Below are 24436 nucleotides of genomic sequence, written 5' to 3'. Positions count from 1 at the left end.
TTTCTCAGAGAGAAACAAACAAAGAAAGAGATCAAATTGCCGTTTGATTTAAGGTAGTATTTTTATTATTATACACGTTTAAACACCGAATCTTTACTTTTCTTTTTCATTAAAAAGCGCAACTTTATCTTATTTACTTTTCAAGTATTTATGGAAACACCCTTGTAAGTTTGTAAATTAAAGGCTTGTCCTTTTTTCTTTTACACTCATTTTACTGTCACTCTCTTCAAAATCATCCCAACTTCTCTGTGGCTGCCAGAAAACAAGCTGAAGAAGAAGAAGAAGAAGAAGAAGAAGAAGAAGAAGAAGAAGAAGAAGGGGAAGAGGAAGTAAGTTTATTGCTGAACCCAAAACCCTAATTTATGTTTTCTAAGTGTGTTGACTCAGTTTAATAATGGTCCATCAATTGAAATTATGATTTTTAGTTTATAATAATTAGGGTTTGGTTTGTTTTGCAATTCTTAAAATGGTTTCATTATAGGTAAGTTAATTATGATTATGGAATGGGATTTAGTGAGCTTAGTACCACTTTGGTTGATTACTTTTGATGGCATGCTTGTAATGAATTGCAATTAAAACACACACCTAACAAAAACTAAGCTGAATTATTATGTTTCTCTTAGTTTTTCCGTCACTCTACTAATTCAACCATTGATAGTGGACTTGATGTTGGCTGCCCAGCTTGGGAAACTGATTAAGGAGTGATAAAGAATGTACATTAGAGGGATGAATTTAATAGTGGTTAGTTCAACTTTAGGTTTATGCCTTTATGGCAGTGCTCACATATTTCTGGTTGCTTAACACTTAAATAAAATGTAATGAATGTGCCATTTCTAAAAGGGTCTAATTTGATATCCGAATATCTTTTGATAACAAATGGTCTTCGTTAGTGAGGTTCTTCATGAAAATAACAGTGTTTAGGCATACTGGTAACTGGTATACTATAAAGAATTGTTTCTTATGTTAGGATTCAAGAATGCGCACGAGCCAAACTATCTTAATTTGCAATCAGCAGTAGCCTGACCACATGATTCTTCTAGGTAGGCTAGATCATATCAGAACTAAATTGTCCGTCTGATGAGGCCAACTGAGACATTTCTACCTAGTCTTCCAAAACGAATTCATATTTTTAGAAACTGACAAGGGATTCGTGTTGCTTGGAATACTGTTCATTTGGTTGTTGTTTCTCTGTTATTCAGTTTTGTTTTCTAAGGCATCATTGTCATTAAGTACAACATAACCTTTAACTTGCAGGTCCCTACATGGTTATGGCTGCAAAGTTTCCGGCCTTACCTGTTTATCCAAAAACTACAATATTTTCATCTCCCTGTTGCCAGAGATCAAGATATTCAGTTTGGGCCTGTCTTTGTAAGACTTCTTTTGATGATGTTAGTTGGAGATTCTACCCTCGGCTTTGCTTCGCTCGTGTGGCACTACCTTCTTTCATCAAAAGCTCCAAGTAAGTCAGTAACATATAAAGTTTCAGAATTAAAAAAAGAAAGAAAGCAAGATATGCGTTATTCACAGCCACGTGTGTGATCATTTAGCAAATTTCAATTTGGGACTCATCTTTGCCTGTGGCTGGTGTACCAAGAATATTCACATCATGCAAATGTAGTTTCTATGGTTCAAAATGCATTTACATGGTCTGGGATAAAGATTGTGGTCTTAGTGTGTTTTTTTGTAACCAAAGGGGAGAATTTTCTATTTGATTTTATGATTTTGATATAGTAAAACCTCTTTATAGCCTTAAACTCAAGGGTTATTATATAACAGGCTGAGCAATTTTACAATGTCAGTGTATATCCAAAGTATAAGGGTGATTAGCTTACATGTATATAGTTTTAATAAGCAAATACATGCATCTAGAAGAAACAAATACATGTACCTAAGAATGTGCAAAGTCATCTAACTTTCTTTGCATAATGTTAAACATACATCCTGAGGCTGCTCTTTTGCGCTTCAACTTCTTTTCGCTTTGATGCTTGCGCATCAACAGCTTGATTTGAGGCGTATGCTTTTGAACTTAAAAAGCTCAAACATAGGCCTTGAGGGGTTTTTGAGTTTGCTTTTCCTTAAAGGCTTAAAGCATGTACGATGAAACCCTGTATATAAAACTGTAAATAATACTTTAAGAAAACAACTGTTGAAGTTTAAAGAGAAAAAAGGTGGGGCGTATCATGCGAATAATATCAACTTATTATGTTTAATTTAGTATGTATATTTTCGGGTTTGAAATATGGAAAGTATGTTGATGACTATCATGATATGCTAAATTCGTATGACTGACGAGTTATGAGTTTAGTTTTTCATTTACTTAATTTTCTAGCATTTCCGTTTTGCAATGCGAGGCAAAATGTAGAGGCCACCTCGAGGCAGCATATCACCTTGCCAAAGGATAATGCATCGCGTCGCCTTGGCGTCTATTAAAATTTGTCTTTACCCATTTCGAAGGAACTTTGATTGACTTTGTACATTCCCAAGTATATGTTTTTTCTCGATACATGTATTTGTTTATTGAGACTGTACTCATGCATGATCATCATTTTATTATTATTATTTTATATATATACCAAGAACTTGTTAAATCACTTTTTTTTTGAGCAAGTTATAACCTCCTCATAGTAACGTCTTTGTTTGGTATCTGTTATGGCAATGAAGGGGTTTCACTTTTACTGGTGTTTTATTGAGCGCAAAACGTGACTCTCAGTACTAATTATAGACCTTTTATGTTTTTCATCATGAAATTTTGTCTCTCTATTTACGTTCATTTGAGAGTTCGAGACCCTTAAATAGAATACATGGTACTGAGTTCCTACTTTCAGTTGTTTATGTCATAGCAGTCAAAGATAGCTAGTGTGTGACCAGCCAGTAATGAGGATGAGCTGATCTTTCGGCATAATCTGTTTTTTGTTATGGAATGAAGATTCTCTCTAACACGGGTATATGATTGGAATTGTTTTAGGAGGATTTCCTGGTCTTTAGGGAGTAGTGTAGATGGGGGTGGATTGGATACCCCTCCTGAAAGTAACAACAATGGTGAAACTAGACTGGTTAAAGCTATCCAATTTTTTCGCATAAAACTGAGTGCAAGGTTTAACGAGTTGAAGAAAGGATTCCCTATGAAGGTACTCTTTTTCTTGGTGGGCTTTTACTGTGCAACTGCGTTTGCCACCATGATTGGGCAAACGGGAGACTGGGATATTTTATCTGCTGGTTTAGCTATGTTTGTGGTGGAGGGAATCGGTGCCCTCATGTATAAATCTTCCTTTCCTCTGCTTGACAAGGTTAAGAGTCTGATCACAGTGTTTAACTACTGGAAGGCAGGGCTTTCGATGGGTCTTTTCTTGGATGCATTTAAGTATGAAATGGACAGTATATTTTGGCCAACTGACCTCTTTGATTTTCAAACAGATATCTTTCCTTCATTTTTGTGACAACTTCCTGCGCAAGTTCAAATCAGTGTGTTCATTGGGTTCAGTGTCCATGCCTAGTAATTAAGATGAGAACCCTAAATTCTACACAAGTCATTGCCACAGTGTTCATCATTCTACAGAAAATCAGAATGGTTAATGGTGCTCAGGGAAAGAGACTCTCTCTAATGTACTATGCAGTTAGTCCTCACTGGTGCTACCCCAGACTCCACTAACATGAAGGTTGATTTAGGGCTCCGTCTGTAGGTGACCTTCAGTGAAAGGAAAAATATCTTCCCGGAGGTTTCTGTGCACTCGAAGCTGAGCTGGTATATCATGGTTTTTCAGCTGATTGGTTCGTTATGTTTGTATCAGTGATTTGAACTTGAGAAATATGTATTCTCTGACATGACTAACTCAACAGGCTACAGTGTATCTCATGTTGGATCAGATCTTCATCAGCTAACAGTTTCGGTGAAGCTATAACTTTAACTGATTTGTAAAGAAAGGCACATATGTATACTCTATTTGTTCATTCTTGAAGTCTATAAATGGAAAGAAGAAATTTGTGCTTTTTTAGCGAAGTCAGTGCCACTGTACAGCCTTCAAGCGTTTCTTTGCATAAAGTTTTACACTTCAATTGGCACTTTTTGATCAACTGTAAATGCTAAGGTTTCTCATGTTTATAAGCTTCCAAAGGCAGGGTTCTTGAGTTCAAAATCAAGTGTAAATAAAGCGATATGTTTATTACGGTAATAACTTAGTGCCAAAAATGAGAACTGTAATTTGCTAATTTACCCAGGATATCGAGGGAGTGAGTGACTTCTGGAACTAAAAATTCAGTATTGATGTGTTGTTGACGTTCAATTGTAACTTTATATCAATTATTTGCTCGTGTATACAAGACCACAGATTTATTTCACAGACACACCGGCATATCTTGCAGTAAAATGCCTATTCACAAGTTCACTAGAATTTACAAGAAACACTGAAAAGAACTCAACAAATCGTATCTATCTCATCAAATCTTCTTCCGCGACAGCCAAAGTCGAGAAAGAATGTCCCGAAATAATCAAGTAATCATCCAGTTTCAGATTCCTGTTGGACCCAAAGTACCGAGGAAACCATGCTAAAATTTCCCATATGAATCTCAGGCTCTCAGCTACCTGACTTGAATTTATCTGCAGAAGAACCCTCAATACCAGATGAATCTGAGGAAACCATGCTAAAATTTGCCAGCAGTATGCGCACATGTCTCGATTTTGAATAGAAGGAACGGACAGACGGTAAGTTTAATCTATTGAATCCAGACCTCTATCCACCATTACTCTCATAACTTTCTCCATTTCTTCCCATCTTCCCGCACCTCCATAAATCTTCATTAAAAGCTCAAAATTATGAGCATTATCAGGTTCCAAGTCAAAAAGCTTATTTGCAGCTATTTCTCCTACTTCCGCATTACCATGGACAGAACAAGCAAATAACAAAGCTCCCCACACCGTTGAACCAGCCTCGAATTCCATCTCCTTCACTATAACATCATAAGCTTCAACGATCAAACCTGCTCTTCCAAGGAGGTTCACCATGCAAGCATAATGCTCCATTTGTGCTTTTATACGATATTTGTCTTTCATTTTCGCAAACAAAATTCGCCCATCCTCAACCAATCCAAGGTGAGCACAAGCTGATAATAATGAAACAAACGTGATGTTGTCTGGCACAACACCGGACTTCTCCATCTCGTGGAAATATGTGAGTGCTTCTTGACATTTATGATGACCAGTAATTATAGAATTCCATGAAACAACATCTTTCTCAGGCATCATCTTGAATAACCACCAAGCACGGTCCAACTTCCCCTGATTAGAATAGACACCAATCAAAGAATTGGCAATTGATAAGTTGTTCTCAAATCCTCGTCTAAGAACCCACCCATGAATTTCTCCTGCGAGTTTTGATAATGGAAACCCAGCAAGAATACTGGATATGGTAACTGAATCCGGCTGAAATCCATTGAGAAGCATTTCACGTAAAATCCCAACCGCATCATCTAAAAGACCATGACGAACATAACCTGTTAAGATCGAGTTCCATGATACTGAGTCTCGCTGTTTGATTTTACCAAAGATTTTTCTAGCTTTTACAATGTCACCACATTTAGCATACATATCAACAAGCGCATTCAGAACAAACCCATCATAACCAAAACCAAACCGAACTACATCTCGATGAATCGCTTCGCCAATACGAATCGAACCAATCCCAGCACAAGCTTTTAACACCCGTGGAAAGGTGAATTGATCAGGTTCGACATTTTCTTCCTCCATTTGAAAATAAAGAGCCATTGCATCTTCATATCGACCCAATTCAGCATACCCAGATATAAGAGAATTCCAAGGGAACGCAGACGTATTAGACTTGGGCATTTCATCAAACAACTGATGAGCACTATCAACAAGCCCACAAGACGCGTACAACCTTAGAAGTTTTGATGACAAACTAACACTCTTACGCAGAACATCCGCAGGAATAAGATGGTGTATCTGAATCCCATGATTAACTGATTCTAACTGAAAACATGTTTCAAGAAGAGAAGAAAAGATTTGGGTATCGATATGTATACCGCGCTTGATGGAGTTTTTAATCTCTTTGAGAACTTCATCCAAAGCTTGATGCTTCGTTTGAGTATAAGGGGTTTGATGGTGTATTAGAGGAGTTGGTGGCACAATGGTAAGATGTTGTTTTTTACGTCTATCAATCCGTTTTTGTTCCTTTTTTCTCCTCTCTCTGATAGAATTGCAGAGATGAAAGGAACGTACATCATTATGGATAGTTGCCATTGAAAATGACGAGGCAGAGTGGAACAATAAGTTTGTGCAGACTTGGATGGAATCCATGGGACAGAAATAGAATGGTCTGGTTTTTGTTAATCACCTGTTTCAACTGCCATTTCAAACATTGATGTCATTTTTATATATCGCCTGGCCCCTCGCCCAACAACAAAAATGCACATGATTTGGCGCCTTTTTTCCAGCCTAGACCGCCCAGGGGCCCTTTACAACATAGGTTGACATGGTATGACTTATGAAAATAAATCATGTCATTAAACGACATCGGAAAAATACAGTGCGTAAAATGAGGCACAGCGATGACGCAGAGAGGGATTTTTTTAGAGACATTCATACCGAAATTTTCAGTCATATCTAGGTTTTCATAGTCGAAACCATCAGGAAGCTCCCAATCAAACCAGAATAAGAGGGGGAATATGTCCCGTTTTCACTAATTGGTTTGGGAATCTATCCCCTAACTCAAAAAATTAAGAAATTTATCCTAAAGAGAGAAAGAAACCGTTAGATGGTTAATATACCACATGTGTGGTGTTACTCGTGTACATTTTCACCCATATGATTTATACGAGAATGGCTGAGTTGTCTTATCTGTAGAGAATGAAACTGAAAGCAGAGAGAAGCGGGGAGACCAAGAGATACCGAGTGAAATGTAGTGAAGATCGATTACATTTATGTGTTTTTGGGGATGAAAATGTATGATTAAAGAATCTCAGAGACGTTGGGTTTGTTTCATCAAATCATGATCGTGGCGAATTATAGAGAGCCTATTGGGCGGCACTCGAGCGAAATGTTTGATATAGAAATCTCAGTTGTATCGATAAATTTTGTTTTACCCTGAATTGTTTGTTGTGTGGGTCTGACATTCATGAAATCTTCTTACTTATTCCTTCCATCCCGAGGTTCCAAATGTTCAGTGATGTTCGCCATGTCACAATGATTATTGCTACAAAATTTAACGTCGTTGTAAAGGTTTCATTTCCAGCTCCATAAAATTAACACAACCGCACTGCATGACATCCTCTAGATGATGATTTTATGCTGCAGTATGCAATGATATTAGCACGCAGGAAATTCATTAAAACTCTACATACTCCTACATGGGGAGATAGTCGATACTGATTAATATGACATACGCACGAGCCAAAAGGATTGGAATTTGGAACAATTCTGACCTGCCAAAAGCGCCTGCTATCAAATCCTAAAATGCCCAAGGCTAAAAATCTAAAATTGACGCATGTGTAATTCCGGCTGTTAACAATTTAACGGTTTTTTTCTAAATAAGAATAGATTTGTTAATTTTTTTTCCGTTCCGTTATAGGATAGATTCCCAAACGAATTAGTGAAAACCGGACTCCCAATAAGAGGTTAGCAAAACAAGCTCAACAACCAAAACACCAAATGGTATGCCTGGGCACCCTCTTCTCCAAGCCCCGAATGGCATAAACTCAAAATCCTTGCTCCCCGTGTATTCAATTGGGTTGTCGACAAATCTCTCTGGACGAAACATTCCAGAATTTCAAGTCCCTCTGAATTTGCCCATGCATTAACAAAGACTGTTGTATTTGGTGGGATATCATAACCTTTTATTTTTTCCGTGGAATCAAAAGTGGTAGAGGAGGATGTAAACGCATAGTCTCTTTAATAATGCATCTTAATCAGTGTTGGCTTCTTGATTAGTTCTGACATCGCCCATGTCAAGGTTGTTGAGGATGAATCCAAGTATTTAAGCATGAGAATTAGAGAACGAAAGAAAAAAGGGGAGCGAGAGAGATATCTAACCAGTAGAATGGCTTTCACATTGTTTCTTGTGAGGTTCAGGTGCTCCGTCTGGCTTGCGAGCAGAATATCTATAAAAGTATCTTCTTCTACATTAACACCTTCTTGCTTACTTAGGTGCTCGTCTATTACTTGATCGAGAAATGCATCCACTTCTTGGGATAACATTTTCAGCTTCCAGTTACAACATCCAAAAATTTCAAATCTCCGAAACACACAACCCCCAATAGGTTTGTCACCTCGTGTGGCAATTCACTAAACCTTTTGTGGTCACCATTTTCATACTTTTTGCCAAGAGTACACCAACAGATTATGTCATTTGACTGATTTGAGAGAGCAGCTAAACTTGACAGACTCAATTCTTTTGATGCTTAAAAACTCAAAAGGCCACATCCTTCCTCAAGTATTCATTGTAGGATGAGAAACCAATGTCAGTGCATCCATAGAGAAGAGCTTTACCAGCAAAACTAAAACGCCTATTTGCAAAAACAAGATCTTGGTTTTCAAGACTTCTATTGCCATATCTGCAGATGAAACTACAAGAGTTGGTGATGGACCGAAATGTAAGAGCATGATCGGTCCGTATTTTTTAGACAACTCATGGAACGAGCCCTGGAGTAGTGATCCTATTTGATGAAGGTTTCCGAAGTTTCGGCGGATAACAAACACTTGTAGAACAAAAAGAAATAAGAAAAGAAAAAGGCACGGTAATGAGTAGAGATGCAGAAACATCATCAGTTGCTGAACTGATTGTAGGAGACTCATATTATTGTGTCTTTGTTCTGATCAGCGAGTAGAAATTTAAGCCCGACAGTTTTAGGGGCGATCCCGAAAAAATTAGGGGTCAAACTACCCTTTCCAATTGGTAGATAACTTCACAATCGGGAAGTTAATCCACAATCGTGAGTAAATCTAGTGCATATAACTTCCGATTATAAAGTATTCCCAAAATAAATTCCTCTATTTTTTGAATTTTGATTATCCTATAATCGGTAGTAAAAAATTTTATCTTGACCCCCGATTAAAGAAGACCTTTGGCTAAAATGCTACCATAATCCATAGTGAATTTAGTTTATTTAACTCCCGAATATAGAGTAGCCCCAAAATAAGATTTTGAAAAAAATCTCAATTTTTTGAATTTTGGTTGAGCCTATAATCGGTAGTAAATGAAGGTTTCCCGACTTCCGATTATACATTGTCTCTCTTTGCAAATATCCTACTATAATCGGCAGTCATGGTAGTTTATATAACTATCGAATATAGAGTTCCCCCAAAATGTGTTTTTGCAAAAATCCTCAATTTTTTGAATTTTGGTTGAGCCTATAATCGGTAGTAAATGAAGGTATTCTGACTTCCGATTATGCAGTGGCCCTCTTTGCAAATATCCTACTATAATCGGCAGTCAAGGTAGTTTATATAACTACCGAATATAGAGTTGCCCCAAAATGTGATTTTGCAAAAATCCTCAATTTTTTGAATTTTGGTTGAGCCTATAATCGTTAGTAAATGAAGTTATCCTGACTTCCGATTATACAATAGATCTCTTTGCCGAAATCCTACCATAATCGGCAGTCAAGATAGTTCATATAACTGTCGAATATAGAGTTGCCCCAAAATGTGATTTTGCAAAAATCCTCAATTTTTTTAATTTTGGTCGAGCCTATAATCGGTAGTAAATGAAGGTATCCCGACTTCCGATTATACAGTATATCTCTTTACCGAAATCCTACCATAATCGGCAGTCAAGATAGTTCACATAACTACCGAACATAGAGTTGCCCCAAAATGTGATTTTGCAAAAATCATCTATTTTTTGAATTTTGGTTGAGCCTGTAATCGGTAGTAAATGAGGCAACATCCTGACTTCCGATTGTACATGACTCTCTTTGCAAATATTCAACCATATTCGGTAGTCAAAATAGTTTATATAACTACCGAATACGGAGTAGCCCCAAAATGAAATTTTACAAAAATCCTTTTCTTCTTTTGAATTTTGATTGAGCCTATAATCGGTACTAAATGAATTTATCGTTAACTTCCGATTAATAGTAGCCCCAAATGCGCATTTAGCACAAATTTATATCAATCGGTAGTATCTTTGTGTTACTTAAATACCGATTTAATATTAACAATCGGACACGAAATAACTCCCGATTACGGAAGGGCGTTAAGGTATACTTCTATCTTTTGGACATTCCTTAACCTTGACTATGGGTTGAAAATAAAAAAATTGACCCTAATTTTTTTAGGGTCGCCCCAAAAAATGGCAGGAATTTAAAAACTCCTGCAAACGAAGAAACCTATACAATAATTGAGAGAGTCTGATTAATACCAGTTTGTTGTGCAAATAGGTAGGGCCATACAGTCACATCTACATGCTTTAAAACAGTTGTCATTTCGTAGGTGGGTTCACAACTTGACATCCACTTGCTTTAAAACTGAGTCCTACGGAGGCTTCACAGACCATGACCACTGTGAAGGCGGGGCTAAGTCTTACGGCTGCGAAGTTGTGAAGATTCTCAGTGCAAAATGGTATGTAGGAATTACCTATAGGTATCAATATTCTAGTATTGATTAGTGGCATGTCCATCCATTAAAGTCCAGTAACCAGAGGTCCATAATAAAAAGAAAACAGTAAAATGGACCCAACTTTTTAATCTCAGGTCCTGTACACGTGCGGGAACATTTATGTGTAATTTAAAAATATCAGAAATAACCTTTCTACTTTACAGACCAATTCACAATTCATCATTCTTCATTTTCTCTATTGTCTCTCTCGATTTGAAGAGCTCTGGCGACTTGCGATGAAGATTCTTACGAGGTCTTTGATCGATTAATCAGTTTCTCCGCGCAAGATTTTGTTCCCTAGATTTATTCCTCTGTATCTCCTTCGATTGATCATTTCTAACACCCTAAAAAATGGTGAGATTCTTAATTTAGTCTTCTTTTTATTGTTTTCTTAGGGTTTTGATATTTTCAGTATCTTCTTCTTTGTTGTTCGAGTTCTTTTTATCATCAATTAATTGATTTTTACTGAAATTTGAGTGATTTGTTGGATTCGATCTACTAGTTACAGTCTAGTAAAATAGATCTAATTTTGGATGTTTGATTGCTGATCCGTGAATTGGTTCGATGTAATGATCTGTTACGTTTGGTAGTGGATTAATGGATCTCACTTTGGCCACTGAAACGTTATAGGAAGAATTGATGTGTTGATTTGAGAACAAAAATTGTTATTGTTTAGATTATTCAGTAATATAGCCATAATTTTGTTTTTTGTTTCTTTTTTTTTTTGTTAAAATCATGATTGTTTGTTGTTACAGATTATTTGATTCTGCAGTACATAAACGGTATACTGAAGAAAAAAACTGGTTTAATTTTGTTATATTCATTGTTTTATTACTTTTTTTGTTTGATCCTGAAGTACTTGTATCCAATACTGGAATAGAGTTGTTTTTATTCTGTTAGATTCATAGGTTTATAAGTTATTTTTGACATGCAGTTGATTTTTAGTTTACGAATCAGAAGTACATATATGGAATACTGAAAATAATTGCTTGTAATTCTGTTGTGTTCATAGTTATACTCAGTTAATTCATATGATCTAGCAGTACATATGAAATACTGAATTGAAAGTGTTTCGGTTCTGATATATTCCTATGTTTCTGTTGGTTGTATATGTTTGTGCTTTTGGCTCTGAAATTGTTGTTAATTTTTTATGCGAGTATAGTACCCATCATGCGAGTTAATTTTTGATGTGAGTATATTTGGTTTACTGAAAAATCAGAGGCTGGTAATCTCCACACTACTACCCAATGCAGTATGTTCAAAATTATAGAATAAAACATATACAATACATAACAACTGTACTGTATTTTTGAGCAGTGCATAACAACTATACTGGATTTGTTATTGAAGTAATTTTTCTTCTTACTGCATACCCGTCTTCACACTACTACCCAACGCAGTATGTTTGAGACTAGAGTAGAACATACACTACATAGCAGCTGTACTGGATTTTTGTAACAATGCATAACAACTGTACTTGAATTTTTAGATTTTAGATGTTTCTGATGTTGCATTTTTTTCTTTTTTTACAGGCATGGAGAGATAGTCTTTGTAGCTCCTGCATAAATGCCTTCTACATGGATATGAAAGTGCAGCAGCAGCAGCTCAATGCTTACTAAACTTGTATAGGACAAGCTTTCATACACTGGTTCGCCCATAATTACAATATTTAGAAATTTGATTAGAATGGTAGTTATTTCGTGAAAGATTAATGTTATGGAGTACTAGTTTAACCTTGTACATATGTTAATGCCAATGTTTCCACAATCCTAAACCTCGTTTAGCTTACATTCGATAGTCACAGTGTATATACACTGCACTGCTAAAAATACACAATGTATATATATGTTGCACTGCTGAAAACTCAACACTCAAGAGAAAATCGTTGCATAAACGATGTACTTCGTACTTCCTAACTTTATATGTGGCGAAGCCTTCATACACATGTACAGATTTCATTACTGTCAGGAGTAGTTTAAACCAATGACTGAGTAGTGGTCCTTGTCAATGATTTAGCTGACAGTAGTGCTTCTAATATTGTTGTTTTTGATTTCATATTCAGAGGATTATATTGAGTTTATTTTTTGATTTTTGGTAATTTTTGGTTTTGTTAAATTAGATCTTTGAGATCTTCGCCACGACTTCACTTAAAATTTTTCTATTCAGTTTCATTAATGGTGTTGATGGTGTTGTTCATTTTGTACTCAAAAGGTGGTGGTGCTACTAGACTTTACAAGCATTTGATGAACAAACAAGAGATCTAAAGAAAACATCTACAAGATATGTAAGTCTATTCTCTCTTATTGTGTAAATTACAGTACACCATGATTTACTACAGACTCATCTCTCTATTGTGAAGACAAGTGCACCATTTTCCAAAATGAAATTTACATTAGCCTGATTTGTGCTTGTGCCGCATTATGCATAGGTGTTAGATGTAATTAGTTATCTTTTCAAATGTTATCCCTGTTATGATACTTAAAATCCACTGAAATATGAGTGTAGCAAATATGTACTGACACAGTTGTGAAAGGAAGAATTGTTATCTTAGCATTATGCAAAGGTTTTAGATGGAATTAGTTGTATTTTAGAATGCAATCCCTGTTATGATGTTTAAAATCCAATGAAAGTATGAGTGTAGCTAATATGTACTGACCGTTGTGACAAGAAGAATTTCCTTTCTTTGCATTACGCATAGGTTATGTTGTGTAAACATACCAATAATGTTACTATGAAATTTTGTAGATTTGCTGGCATTCTATGAATCGGGGAATAAGAATTTTTCATAGTACATAAATGACGTACTCCTAAAAATCAATTTCCATTTGTTACTATTGTATCTGCCACTTGATCTTATTTTGATTACACTTGCACATAACTAAATACTCTTTTTAGAAGCATTTCTTTAAGTTCTCGATAACATGTTCATTAGCCGATGGTGCATATGCATGTAATAATTGAGAAAGTAGCTTGCCAAGCCACCTTGCAAACAAGAAATTCCGAATACAATTTTCGTATTCATAAAAATAAAAATTGTGAATTACATGGGTGTAAGCACCTCTGGTCTCTCTGCAGTATAACTATAGAGTACATAATTGAAAATTGTCGTATTTGGTGAGCTACGGAGATTACCTCCTTTGGCCCATAATTTAATAGAAAATCACAGTGTATAAGCGCTGCACTCCTGAGAAAATAAGTGTATAAATGATGTACTGTGATACTTCTCAGTGTATAATCGCCACCGGCCACACTCAAGAAAAAATCACTGTATAAATGTTGTTATGTGTTATTTATCAAATATATTGGAGGAGCCAAAAAAAATAGTTTAGACAATCTGACTGAGGTTGCACTCTTAATTACTAATTTTGTCGGATTTCGCATTTCGTTTTTTGCTATTTGGGTAGCTAGTGTTAGGCGTTGTGGATTTGTAATCGCACTACGGATCTTTCAGTTGCACTAGATGAATCCCAAAGTTTTACTTTGCATTGAGTGTTAGACTTCAATAACTTGTGTGGTTACCAATAAGACTGATTTAACTTGTGTACCAAATCTCGACTGTTTAATATTGCCATTTCGTTTGTATTGCAGGAACAAAAAGCTTCGGCAGAAGTTGTTTAATATTCAATCATGTACTGATTTTGTCTTGTTTCGATTTGCAGTCGTTAATCATTGTCTTTTTTCTTCTAGGTACAGTACCGTGGTTAGCCGAGATAGTACTGGTAGTGTACAGTTTTGGGACGGTGAACAAAAAATTCCTTTCCAGACACATTCTTTGCCACAAGGGTAATGTCAATGCTTTGGCATCTTCTCCTATTCATAATAAAGTATTTTTTTCGTTGGTTCCGATGGTCAGGTAATGATTAACAATCAGTGATTAGTTACAAACTAGATGTAAATTTGCATGAAGGTGTAACGCATAGGTTTTTACTGAGGGTAGTTAAGCATGGTGACATATTCTTAATTTTTTTTAGCATTTTATGCAACTGGAAATCGAAAATGGGATCAAGGGTGTGTTTCCCCTTGTAGACCATGGTAATTTAATTTGCGGCACCACTGTTGATAGCTAACTAGCATGCTGATTGCAAGATTCCAACATATTGTCATCATTTTCTAATGCAGACAGAATATGCTCTTGTTTTGAGTACATATTTGTTGCACCAATTTTATAATACATATTATGTGCCCCAATTAAACACAGATTATTTACATTGCGAATACACTACTCGTGAAGCCCATGAAGCCACTAACACTACAGTGGAATCTCTCAAGCTACTTTGCAGAGTAGTCATTAAACAGTACATATATGTTGTACTAACAATTGTGCCTCATTCAATTCCCTGGATTTTGAGTGGTGCCTCATAATGATGAGGTCGCTGCTGACAGTGTTGGTGTAGACTCGAAGAGGACAGGTTGAATTGGATCTGACATTTTCGACATTTCTTATGATGAGGCTGTTGGTGCTTTGGGGGATAAGGTTCAACGGAAGTGGAGCAGTAGGGAGTGTTTCGGCTAGTAGTGGCTCGTTGGGTGGTAGGGAAAGCTGGAAGGGTGGTAGGGAAAGCTGGAAACTCGTGGCACTAAGCATATTCCACTAAGGTTTGTCTTATGTTATGGGAGGCATGTCCAGATTTACTGCCTACTGTGAGGATTCTTGAAAAAAGAGGATTCCAGTAACTAATGTCAATGGTAAATTTTGTAACTTGGAGGAGGAAAGTGCGAATCTAGTTGTCCAAAAGTTTATGTTATTTCTTTTTCTTTTTATGTTTTTGTTTTACGTCTTGGTCTTGTTAAATGATCATTTTCTTATTTATTTGACACGCTCGACACCAGGGGTTAAATATGTCTTTTCTATATTTTAAACAAATATGGACCCTAAGCTAAGATTATTCTCCGGTTGGACCCTGCTATAACTAATATTTTGGACCTAGGACCAAACAACAAATTTTCCGTAGGGGAAATTAGGGGGAGACCCAAAAAAAAAATATTCTCAATCTCAGGCCCACAATTAATTTTGGGTACTGTGACACCCATAATTATTTCCGTGACACCCATATTTATATGAAATTATTAAAAACTTCTGCATAACGAATTATGCATCTGCATGACTGAGTTATGCATCAGGGGTATAATTGGCAACTCAACTTGGACATAACATATCTAAAAATCCGCACCTTAGAAATTTACAAATTTTATATGGTTGGAAATCTTTTAAAGAGAGCTACGCAACGACTACAAACAACAATATCAAATTTTTGTTTTTCATGAAAAAATCGGAGGTGATCATCGTTTTAGGCAAATTTTTTGAAAACTTGATACATAACCATTATGCAGCCACCAAAAAGGATGCACAACGCATTATGCAGACGCATAACGAATTATGCAACCATTTTCTCGACTGCATAGCAAAGTTATGCATCTATAACAAGTCATGTACCCATTGTTTTCGCACCCTTCTTGAGTATAAAAAATTGATGCATAATGCAGTATATATCCATATTTACGGATGCATATCATGTTATGCATCTATTTTCTCGATGCATAAAAGATTGTGTGACAATTTTCTCGATGCATAATGCATTATGCAGTCATATTTTCGGATGCATAACAGGTTATGCATCCATTTTCACGACTGCATAACATGTTATGTAGATATTATTATAGGTGCATGACAAGTTATGCAACCTTATTTTTTGTTGGTTCATACTAACAAAAATGTTGTTGTATAACGTGTTATGCAATCATTTTTCGGACTGCATAACACGTTATGCAACAAATTTTGTAGATGCATAACAGGTTATGCAACTGTTTTTAGAGTTGCATAACAGATTATTCGACCATTATGGACAACAACAACACCAATACATCTGTAGCTTTCCAACCAACAACACCTATCCCTTTATTTCATCATCTTTACTTATACTACCATCAATAAGTCCCAGACTTGGTCATTCCAGCCTCATTCATTGCTTGCCTGAACTGCCCTTTATTCAACAGCTCTACTTCCGACGTAGCAGCAACACCAGCTCCTTCGCCTGAGAAAAACTTGACCAAACCCTTACAAACTTGAGCCACACCGCTGTCAACACTAGTCCAATTCGAATCCCTGTAAACAGTTCATCATTCAGTTGTATAGAAGCAACATTTTACTGCTGAAACATCAGCTCAAATCGAACCCAGTTCAGCTCCAAACTCGGCTGCAAAACCACCAATGCACAGGCACATCTCCTTTTTCTTGTTGCAATCGAAGTGCTCTCAAAAACCCATTGCTTCTGCTCATGAACAAATCTCAATTACACTGACATCTTCACCAAACAGCAGCCACCATTTCGATACCCAAATTGACCTGCAAATTGAACTACAACCACCAGAACACAGCTTCTACTCAGGTCCAACTATTGGAGATATTGAGACAGCACTATCGGTTACAAGTCATCACCAGCAGCAACACAATGATGAATCCAGTGACATGAGCATCTCAGTTTATTCTCTTCCTCAACTGCTCAAACACTAAACCCAGTTTCATATTTCTTCACTTAAAACCCCCAATTCACAACAGCAGCAGATTATCTTCTAACCCTTGAAATTCATCTGAACCACCATTTTTCTATTAATCATCTGTTTCTCAAATCGTCGCTTTGAACTAAAATTCACCACCATTTCCATCTGAATCTCAGAAGCAGATTCAGAATCCGAGCTTCAATTTCTGAGCAACTCTTCTCTTTTTCTCGATCTGTAGCAGCATCAATTTCAAACCCTAGATGCAGCAACAGAGAAGAGATTAATCACAAACATTAACAGCATCACCATCTTCCAGTTCTAACTTGATTTCTTCATCGAAGGCAACGACAACCCCGGCTGTATAATCTGCTGATAATTTGATCGAAACACTAAAGAACCCATGAAGATAAAGGTCTTGTGAGACAAATCCTGAACCTGCACCAGAGATTTTAACGATTACTTCACAGTTGGAGGAACAGGAAAAAGAACTGAAGAAGAAGTGTAATTCGACCATTAAAACAGACGAAAACATAATTTTTGAAATTGTGGGTTTGAGAATAATTTTCTTCCAGAAAATGGGTGTGCGCCTCTGTTTTTCTGAGCGTGGTGTTCATAGTAGAAAAGTCTGGGAGAATGGGTCTCCATGTAGTTTTCACTTTTCCATATGGTATAGCGCTCACGGACTGAAACTATGAGGCCCATTTAAGTGTAATAAATGCCATGTCATTTGGCGGGGGAGTTTAGGCGGGAGGAAGCTTACCACGTGGATGCCAAGTCAGATTTGGCGCCCATCTTAACACTGTTTCCCGCCAATTTTTGTGTTATATCTATAATCTTGTCTTCATCGTTTAGGGATTATTCCCTCCATTTATTTTCTATTTCTACTGTACCTGAGACTGATATTAGATCCCTAAATAAATTTTTAGAAATGAAAAAAGCCTCAGCTCCATCGTCAATTTCTGAAAGCTTCAAGCAGAAGAAGATTCGATCTGTGAAAGATCTGAAGGAGTATATGATGGCAAGTAAATCTAAGAAAGAAGAAGAATCGTCCTCCATGAATCCAGTCACACCTGTCTCTAAACCTAAAAAGAAAAACCCAATCACACTCCCAGAAAAGTAAGATTCGATTTTGATTTGTTTGATTTCACATTATTGTTTTATCCATTTTGTAATGCTTACTAATTTTGGATTCATTTTCAATCAGGTATGAATTGTTGATTGATTTCTTTAAGAGTATGGAAAAATCAATCAGATTACTGAGAATGAGACGGACAATGACTACATTCACTAATGTTTCACGCAGCGTTGAATCTCTAACAAAAAGGTAATTCCTTTTGCCTGTTTCATTTCATTTTTTTTAGATTTACATTTTTGTATTCTTTGTTTCTGATTTCTAGTGGTTTATGGTTTTCAGGAGATTTACTACTGCAAATTTAGCACAAATCAAGTATATATTACCAGAGGAGATAGTATTAGAAAAGGTTACGATACAACAAGACGAGTTAACTCAGTTTAAGAAGTCAGATTTTTTGATTTCTTTGCCCCAAAATTATGAACCTGGGAAGGGGTTTTCAAGTCTGGAGAAGGTCTTTCGATCCCGCCTTAAAGACTTTCTAAAATCTCATCCTCAGGTACTCCCTTCGAAGTTCTGTTACCTATTCCTAGTCTCTCACTTTTTAGAAGTTCTGTAACTTTCCTATTCTAAGTATCTTAGTTCTGGTAAGACACATTATTATCATTGAAGAAAAAATACAACTCTTTTTCTCTGCAATATTATAATTTCTTCTTGTTCGCTTCTATTTTCTTCCCTTCATATCTATTGCAATCTCCAGATTGCTTTCTTCCATACTAGTTCTACATTAAATGGCTCAATCTCTTACTAATTGTAGACTTGGGGTCAGTTTTACTTGTGTCGCTGACCAGTGTTTCTTTGGTCAGGATGATGATGTTCCAGAGGGAATACTGCCTCAACTATTTAACCTAACAAAGCAAGATAACACCAGTGAAGTTGCCCATCTTGTTGCGGCCTCAGTCCTACCAAGTTCTTTCAAGAGGCGATTCTCGGCCAAGGTTCCAGTCCTAGAATCAGAAAAGACAGACCTACTATCAATTTCCTCAGAACCTTCAACCTCAAATGCACCAGCAACCTCAGCCTTATGTGAAACCTCAAAGGAGGAATCTCCTTGTTCAGCTATGTCATCTCCTCTTAGATATTCTTCTAAACTACCCAGTACTATCAACTCGATAAATATTCTAAATTCAGTAAAAACACCTCCTCCAAGCCCTTTCACAGCTTCTTCCGAAATCAAATCTAAGGAAATTGAAGATTGCTATTCAAAAGATGTTGGTGTCTTTGAAGTTACTCCAGCTAAAGTCATATCCACTCCAGCAAGGGTGATGATGACTGTCACACCTGATTTGCCCACACCTAAGCGACGACACATGCATCAAGAAGATGATTCAGTTGAGTCACCAAGCAAGTTGCTTCGTCGTCCACCTAGGAACAGGTCTTTGTTGTTTAATACTCCCGTGAAGAAGGCAAATCCCATGGAAAAGATAAGTGAGGAGGCGAGTTCTTTGACTGGTCTAAAGAATCTTCTTGGGACTGAGCTTGTGCATTTGGTAATTCAACACTCTACCTCGCTAAGAATCACTTTGAGATTTTTTTAAGCCTTATCTTGCATTTCAAGTAGGATCATCCTAAACATTTGAGTGCTGAAGTCAGTATTTCATTGTAATCCCACTGGATGATTAATTAAGTTTGTTCTTTTTCAGATAAAAGAGAATGAGAAAAGGGTAATGGAGGAGCAAGACTCAGACCTCTCTCGTGCAAAGTTGAGGAAAAGGATGATTGCCAGTCTTCCGAAAATGTTTGACATTGTCCATCTCATATTCAACTCAATGAAGCGCAGTGTTGCCACAAAAGAGGAAGTTATACAAAGAATAACTGCAAACCACATTGATGTAATTGATAGAAGTAAGACCCTTGATTCTACAACTATTATGATAATCAATATCTTCTCTAAAATAATAAGAGTATGATCTAACTTGAGGTTCTTGGTATTTCAGGAGAAACTGAAGAACAGTTGGCACTTCTAAAAGAGTTACTTCCAGAATGGATTTCTGAGGTGGTGGCATCTAGTGGCGATACTCTTTTACGGTAAGCTTTGTTACTTCATAGCATGATTTGTATAGCTGTTTCAGTGCTGATTGAGGATATTTACTTCGTTTGAGGTTTGCATCTAGAAGAACCAAACCATGGTCCAGTATTTAACATTACATTTTCAATGGATTCTTTTGCAGCATCAATAAGCGGAGAAGTACTGACGAATTACGAAAAACACTTGCCCAAGCCATCTAAGTTGGTGCTCTCTTCGCTTTTCCTTGAACGTGGCTTCGTGCTGATTTTGTTCTTCAGAAATTGATCTCCTGGACATCTGTCTTCTGATTAGTGCATGTGCCATGGTGAAGCTCTAGCTGCTGGGAGCTTGTTTTGGCTCTATCTATACTCATGTAATCTTCTTATACTTTGGTGGATACTGAACTTGTGAATACACCACATACAGAAATACATATTTTTGATCGATTATACAGAAAGATTTATGTATTTTGCTCTTGTTACTAAAATCTGTGACATCAGAAGTAATCTTTTGTAGTTTTTATTTGTTACCATCTCCTGGTTAGCATGCACTGTGAAACTAACTACACCTGACCACTGAGCCAAGATGAAAATTTTACTGACTATCAATTTTTGGAACTTGTGAATCCTTGCGAAGGATTGTCTTCTTTATGAGGACATTGTGTGTAATGTGCCTCGGCTTCAATATGTTGTCATTCTTAAGTAACAACCAAAATTATCAGCATGCCTCATTTGCATGTCTTTGTTCATGAAGCAATATTGTGTGGTTCCTGCTATAGAGAAATCGCAGAAAGGTGCACGTTTGTTAAATTCTGATATGTTTGTTAAATTTATTGAATGCATCTCTAAACGATAATATGCAGCACCCCAATACTCGAATACAGGTGCACGTTTGTTAAATTCTAATACATTTGGCTGTTGAGATTAAATTTTCTGCAACTTGCAAATGCTTCCAGGAAAAAAAACATGAGTGAATGTTGAAACATTGGTAGTTCTTCAGATGGGCAAAGAGGCAAAATGCCCCAATTTCGATGGTCACCTTGTCAAAATGCCCCGGACGTTAAAAATAAAGTCAAAATGCCCCAATCCGTTATATTTCCCGTCAGGCAGAGTTAAAGAGTCAATAATGCACACATGTGTACCCGCACGTGTGGGAAAATGACTTATATATCCTTCATGTCTAGATTCAACGTATTTGCCGCATACGTGACACGCACGTGTAATGCAATTTGTCTACTTTGCACTTAAAAAAATCGAAAATTTCCACAGTATCCTAAACGGTTAGATTGCTTACACGTGGCCGGGATTCTTGAACGGACGGTGAGAGATCCCGACCGTTGTTATAACGGTCGTTTTTTGAGGCATAGTCAACTATACATATAGTGACCATCAACAACATTTCTCACCATGTTTTTTCATCAACCCTAATGGCGGCTAGCTCCAGCATTAAAATGGTAAGTTCAATTTTTTGTTAAAAAAAAGAATATATAAGGATTTGTAGTATAGTAATGGTTTTAACTATAGTTAATCAAAATGCAGGAATGTGAAATGTGTAGCGAAAAATATCATGAATCCATGGATTGTCCTTGGATTTACTCCCGGTGTAAACTAGTTCCTTGTAATGGAATTCGAAAGCTTCTAAAGGTTAAAGATGGTGTTAATTCAGGGAAGAAATTTTTTTTTTGTTCTAATCCTATGTGTTCGTATTTTGAATGGTTTGTTGAAGCTACTGATGCAATTAAATCTATGGCACCTCAGTACAAGGGAGGGTGTGAAGCTTGTGCTGGTGATCACAGATTTGCTGATTGTCCTTGGTCACAGACTCCTTGTAACAACCCCAAATGCCATTCAACTAAGGTGAGGATGTTAAACATAGCTCAAACATCATGGAATTATGGTATTGGGTACCTAAAATGCAAGAAGTGTGAAGATTTCCAATGGGTTTCTGATGCAATCTATGTGGGAAAACAGAAGCAATTTGATAATTATGAAGATCAAATTTGTGCACAGTTTAAAGATAAAGTGCAAATTTAGAACATAATGTCATAATGTTAGTTAGTCTGAGGTTATGAGCATGTCAACAAAGTTAATGTAACAGATTTCAACAAAATTAATGTAACAGATTGGAAGTATTTTAAATGAAATGATCTAGATTAAGAAATAAATTAAAGCATCACTGTCTCCATACTACCATAGATTCATAGATTCATAAATAAAAGGGCATATTGTCAACACACTTAAAACATAAAGTGACTACTATTATGTCTGCAATTACAAACTTCATAAGTCTATAAATGCCAAAAGAAATTAGGGAAAACAGGAACCCAACATTTCTGATATTACTGATATTTAGAGTTAGGCTTTCTAACCCTTTTTGATGGTGGTTCAGAAATGTTGATTGTTTGGCTAGAGATATTAACAGTACCATGATAAGTTTGGTTAAAACAGGCAGATGAAGGTTTAGCAGAAGTAGATGGATGTGGTACCTTCCTTTTGGGTGCAGTGGAGGAGGATGGTGCAGTTGTCTTATCCTTTTTCTGGGAACCAGCTGAAGAAGTAGATGGTGTAGTAGCAGCTGCTTTTCCCTTTGACAATGGTGGTGGTACATCAACTGATTTCTTTGATGCACAAGTTGTTGTTTTCTTTGATGCAGATGTTGTTGCAGTAGTTGGTGCAGACCAAGGTAGTTAATTTCGGATTCCGGTTTATCTCGGTCCCGAGCGAGACACTGGTACAACGTTGTCTCGGGGAGATTCCGTTTTCAAATTTCGGTGTAATTTCGGTCCCAACTTTTATAATAAGAAGTGTTTGTTGACAGGTTCAATTACCAGGCGTAAACACTAACTCTCATATGGATTGATGAGAAATTGTGCTGAGGCCAGAGTTCTGAAAGACTATTAGTAACAATTAATTCCATTCACAAATAAAATTGGAAGCATTTCACATCCACATCCAGTTCCAGAGGTTATCAAGAATGTATCATGATTGCACAACCAAGAAAAGCAGTCTCACGCACTAAGTAAACGTTACAAAATGTGTACAAAGTAAAGGAACAACAAGGATATTACAATTCTAATCAATATAATTTGATTCATCATAAATATCATCATCTAAAGTAACTCCATCATTCCCGACACCATCGAGTAGCCCATTTTGAGTGTCCAACATCAAGTCATCAGTATCATATCCATCATACTCCGAGTTAGTTGGATACGTAGACTTACTTCGAGAACTACTGGCACCTTTACTACCAACAGTCCCACGTTCTTCACTAACTATCACTTGCAAATCATCAAAAGTTACATGATCACCATGAACCTCCAAGTCATTCAAATTTCGTAACTCCAACCATTCATCATTTTCATCATGCTCCTCCAGAAAAATAGGATCATTAACTTTATCATTATCGTTATATTGTTGGATTTCTAGGTAACGACGCTGCAATTTCTTATTATACTGGATAAAAACACTATCATTCAATTTCTGTTGCGTTATGCGATTTCGTTTTTGCGAGTGCAACTGAAATACATAAGATAAGTAAGTAATTCAACTAAAATACTTAATAGTAAGCACATGCTAATTTTTTTGTTGCTTGTTGTCATAAGAACATAGGGGTATACAGGCATGTTATGTTCCTAGTTCAATCGACCTACTATACAGAGCACTTAAGGGAAATGAGTTATGGTCAAGTCTTAACAGTAATACAACACTCCACAATCAATTAATTCAAAATATAGGTACTGGAATTGCATGGTTCGTGCATATTCAGAATATTACTAATCAGTGTAAAAGATTAGAATACTTACATTTTGAAATGTGCTCCAGTTTCGCTCACATGGGGAAGCAGAACAAGTAAGACTCAATACTCTGATTGCAAATTTTTGTAGGTTTGGCGCATCGATTCCTCCAAATGTAATCCACCATTCATCTGTTATAAATATAAACAAAGTAGTTATAAAATCTAACACAAATGTAGTCAAACTTTAAACTTAAAGAACAAACAAGCTTACGAGGTTGATCCTTATTTCTTCTTCTTTTGCAAGACGGAGTTCCCAAGATCCCAACAACATCAGCATACTTTCTCAATTCACCCGTAGCAGCATCAAGTTCATCTTCATTGGGTATAAGCCTTTGCATTGCTGTATGAAGTCCTCTTTTGATTTCTATGTACTTTGGATCACTATCCATTTCAT

At 36.5% G+C, this 24436-nt stretch overlaps 3 protein-coding genes across 4 annotated transcripts; 2 read left to right on the top strand and 1 right to left on the bottom strand.

Annotated features, from left to right (window-relative positions):
* Nucleotides 1-89: 89 nt before the first annotated feature.
* Nucleotides 90-3997, top strand: LOC113275244 (ycf20-like protein). 2 transcript variants are annotated; one of them, XM_026524717.1, is made up of 3 exons: nt 90-329; nt 1255-1459; nt 2966-3997. In XM_026524717.1, exons 2-3 carry the CDS (start codon nt 1263-1265, stop codon nt 3435-3437), a joined length of 669 nt encoding a protein of 222 aa, XP_026380502.1. In that variant the 5' UTR covers nt 90-329; nt 1255-1262; the 3' UTR covers nt 3438-3997. The 2 variants fall into 2 exon arrangements, with proteins under 2 accessions (XP_026380502.1, XP_026380501.1); XM_026524716.1 differs by lacking the exon at nt 90-329 and adding an exon at nt 358-1040.
* A 3-nt stretch (nt 3998-4000) lies between these two features.
* Nucleotides 4001-6339, bottom strand: LOC113275242 (pentatricopeptide repeat-containing protein At4g25270, chloroplastic-like). Its single transcript, XM_026524713.1, has one exon. The coding sequence runs from the start codon at nt 6308-6310 to the stop codon at nt 4706-4708; it is 1605 nt and encodes a 534-aa protein (XP_026380498.1). The 5' UTR covers nt 6311-6339; the 3' UTR covers nt 4001-4705.
* An 11645-nt stretch (nt 6340-17984) lies between these two features.
* LOC113273769 (CDT1-like protein a, chloroplastic) lies at nt 17985-20690 on the top strand. Its single transcript, XM_026523384.1, has 7 exons — nt 17985-18220; nt 18309-18428; nt 18519-18735; nt 19043-19726; nt 19880-20081; nt 20174-20264; nt 20408-20690. Exons 1-7 carry the CDS (start codon nt 18033-18035, stop codon nt 20463-20465), a joined length of 1560 nt encoding a protein of 519 aa, XP_026379169.1. The 5' UTR covers nt 17985-18032; the 3' UTR covers nt 20466-20690.
* Nucleotides 20691-24436: the final 3746 nt, after the last annotated feature.

Source organism: Papaver somniferum, chromosome 4 (assembly GCF_003573695.1).
Source record: "Papaver somniferum cultivar HN1 chromosome 4, ASM357369v1, whole genome shotgun sequence".
Classification (NCBI taxonomy): Eukaryota; Viridiplantae; Streptophyta; class Magnoliopsida; order Ranunculales; family Papaveraceae; genus Papaver; species Papaver somniferum.
This window is presented reverse-complemented; position numbering and strand designations above follow the sequence as displayed.

Bases quoted from the DNA above. Each gene is read 5' to 3' on its own strand.
- LOC113275244 (XM_026524716.1), top strand. The intron at 1,460-2,965 runs GTAAGTCAGTAA...GAATTGTTTTAG, and splicing joins TCTTTCATCAAAAGCTCCAA to GAGGATTTCCTGGTCTTTAG.
- LOC113275242 (XM_026524713.1), bottom strand. From the start codon at position 6,310: ATGGATTCCATCCAAGTCTGCACAAACTTATTGTTCCACTCTGCCTCG.
- LOC113273769 (XM_026523384.1), top strand. From the start codon at position 18,033: ATGAAAAAAGCCTCAGCTCCATCGTCAATTTCTGAAAGCTTCAAGCAG. The intron at 18,221-18,308 runs GTAAGATTCGAT...ATTTTCAATCAG, and splicing joins CCAATCACACTCCCAGAAAA to GTATGAATTGTTGATTGATT. The intron at 18,736-19,042 runs GTACTCCCTTCG...TTCTTTGGTCAG, and splicing joins TTCTAAAATCTCATCCTCAG to GATGATGATGTTCCAGAGGG.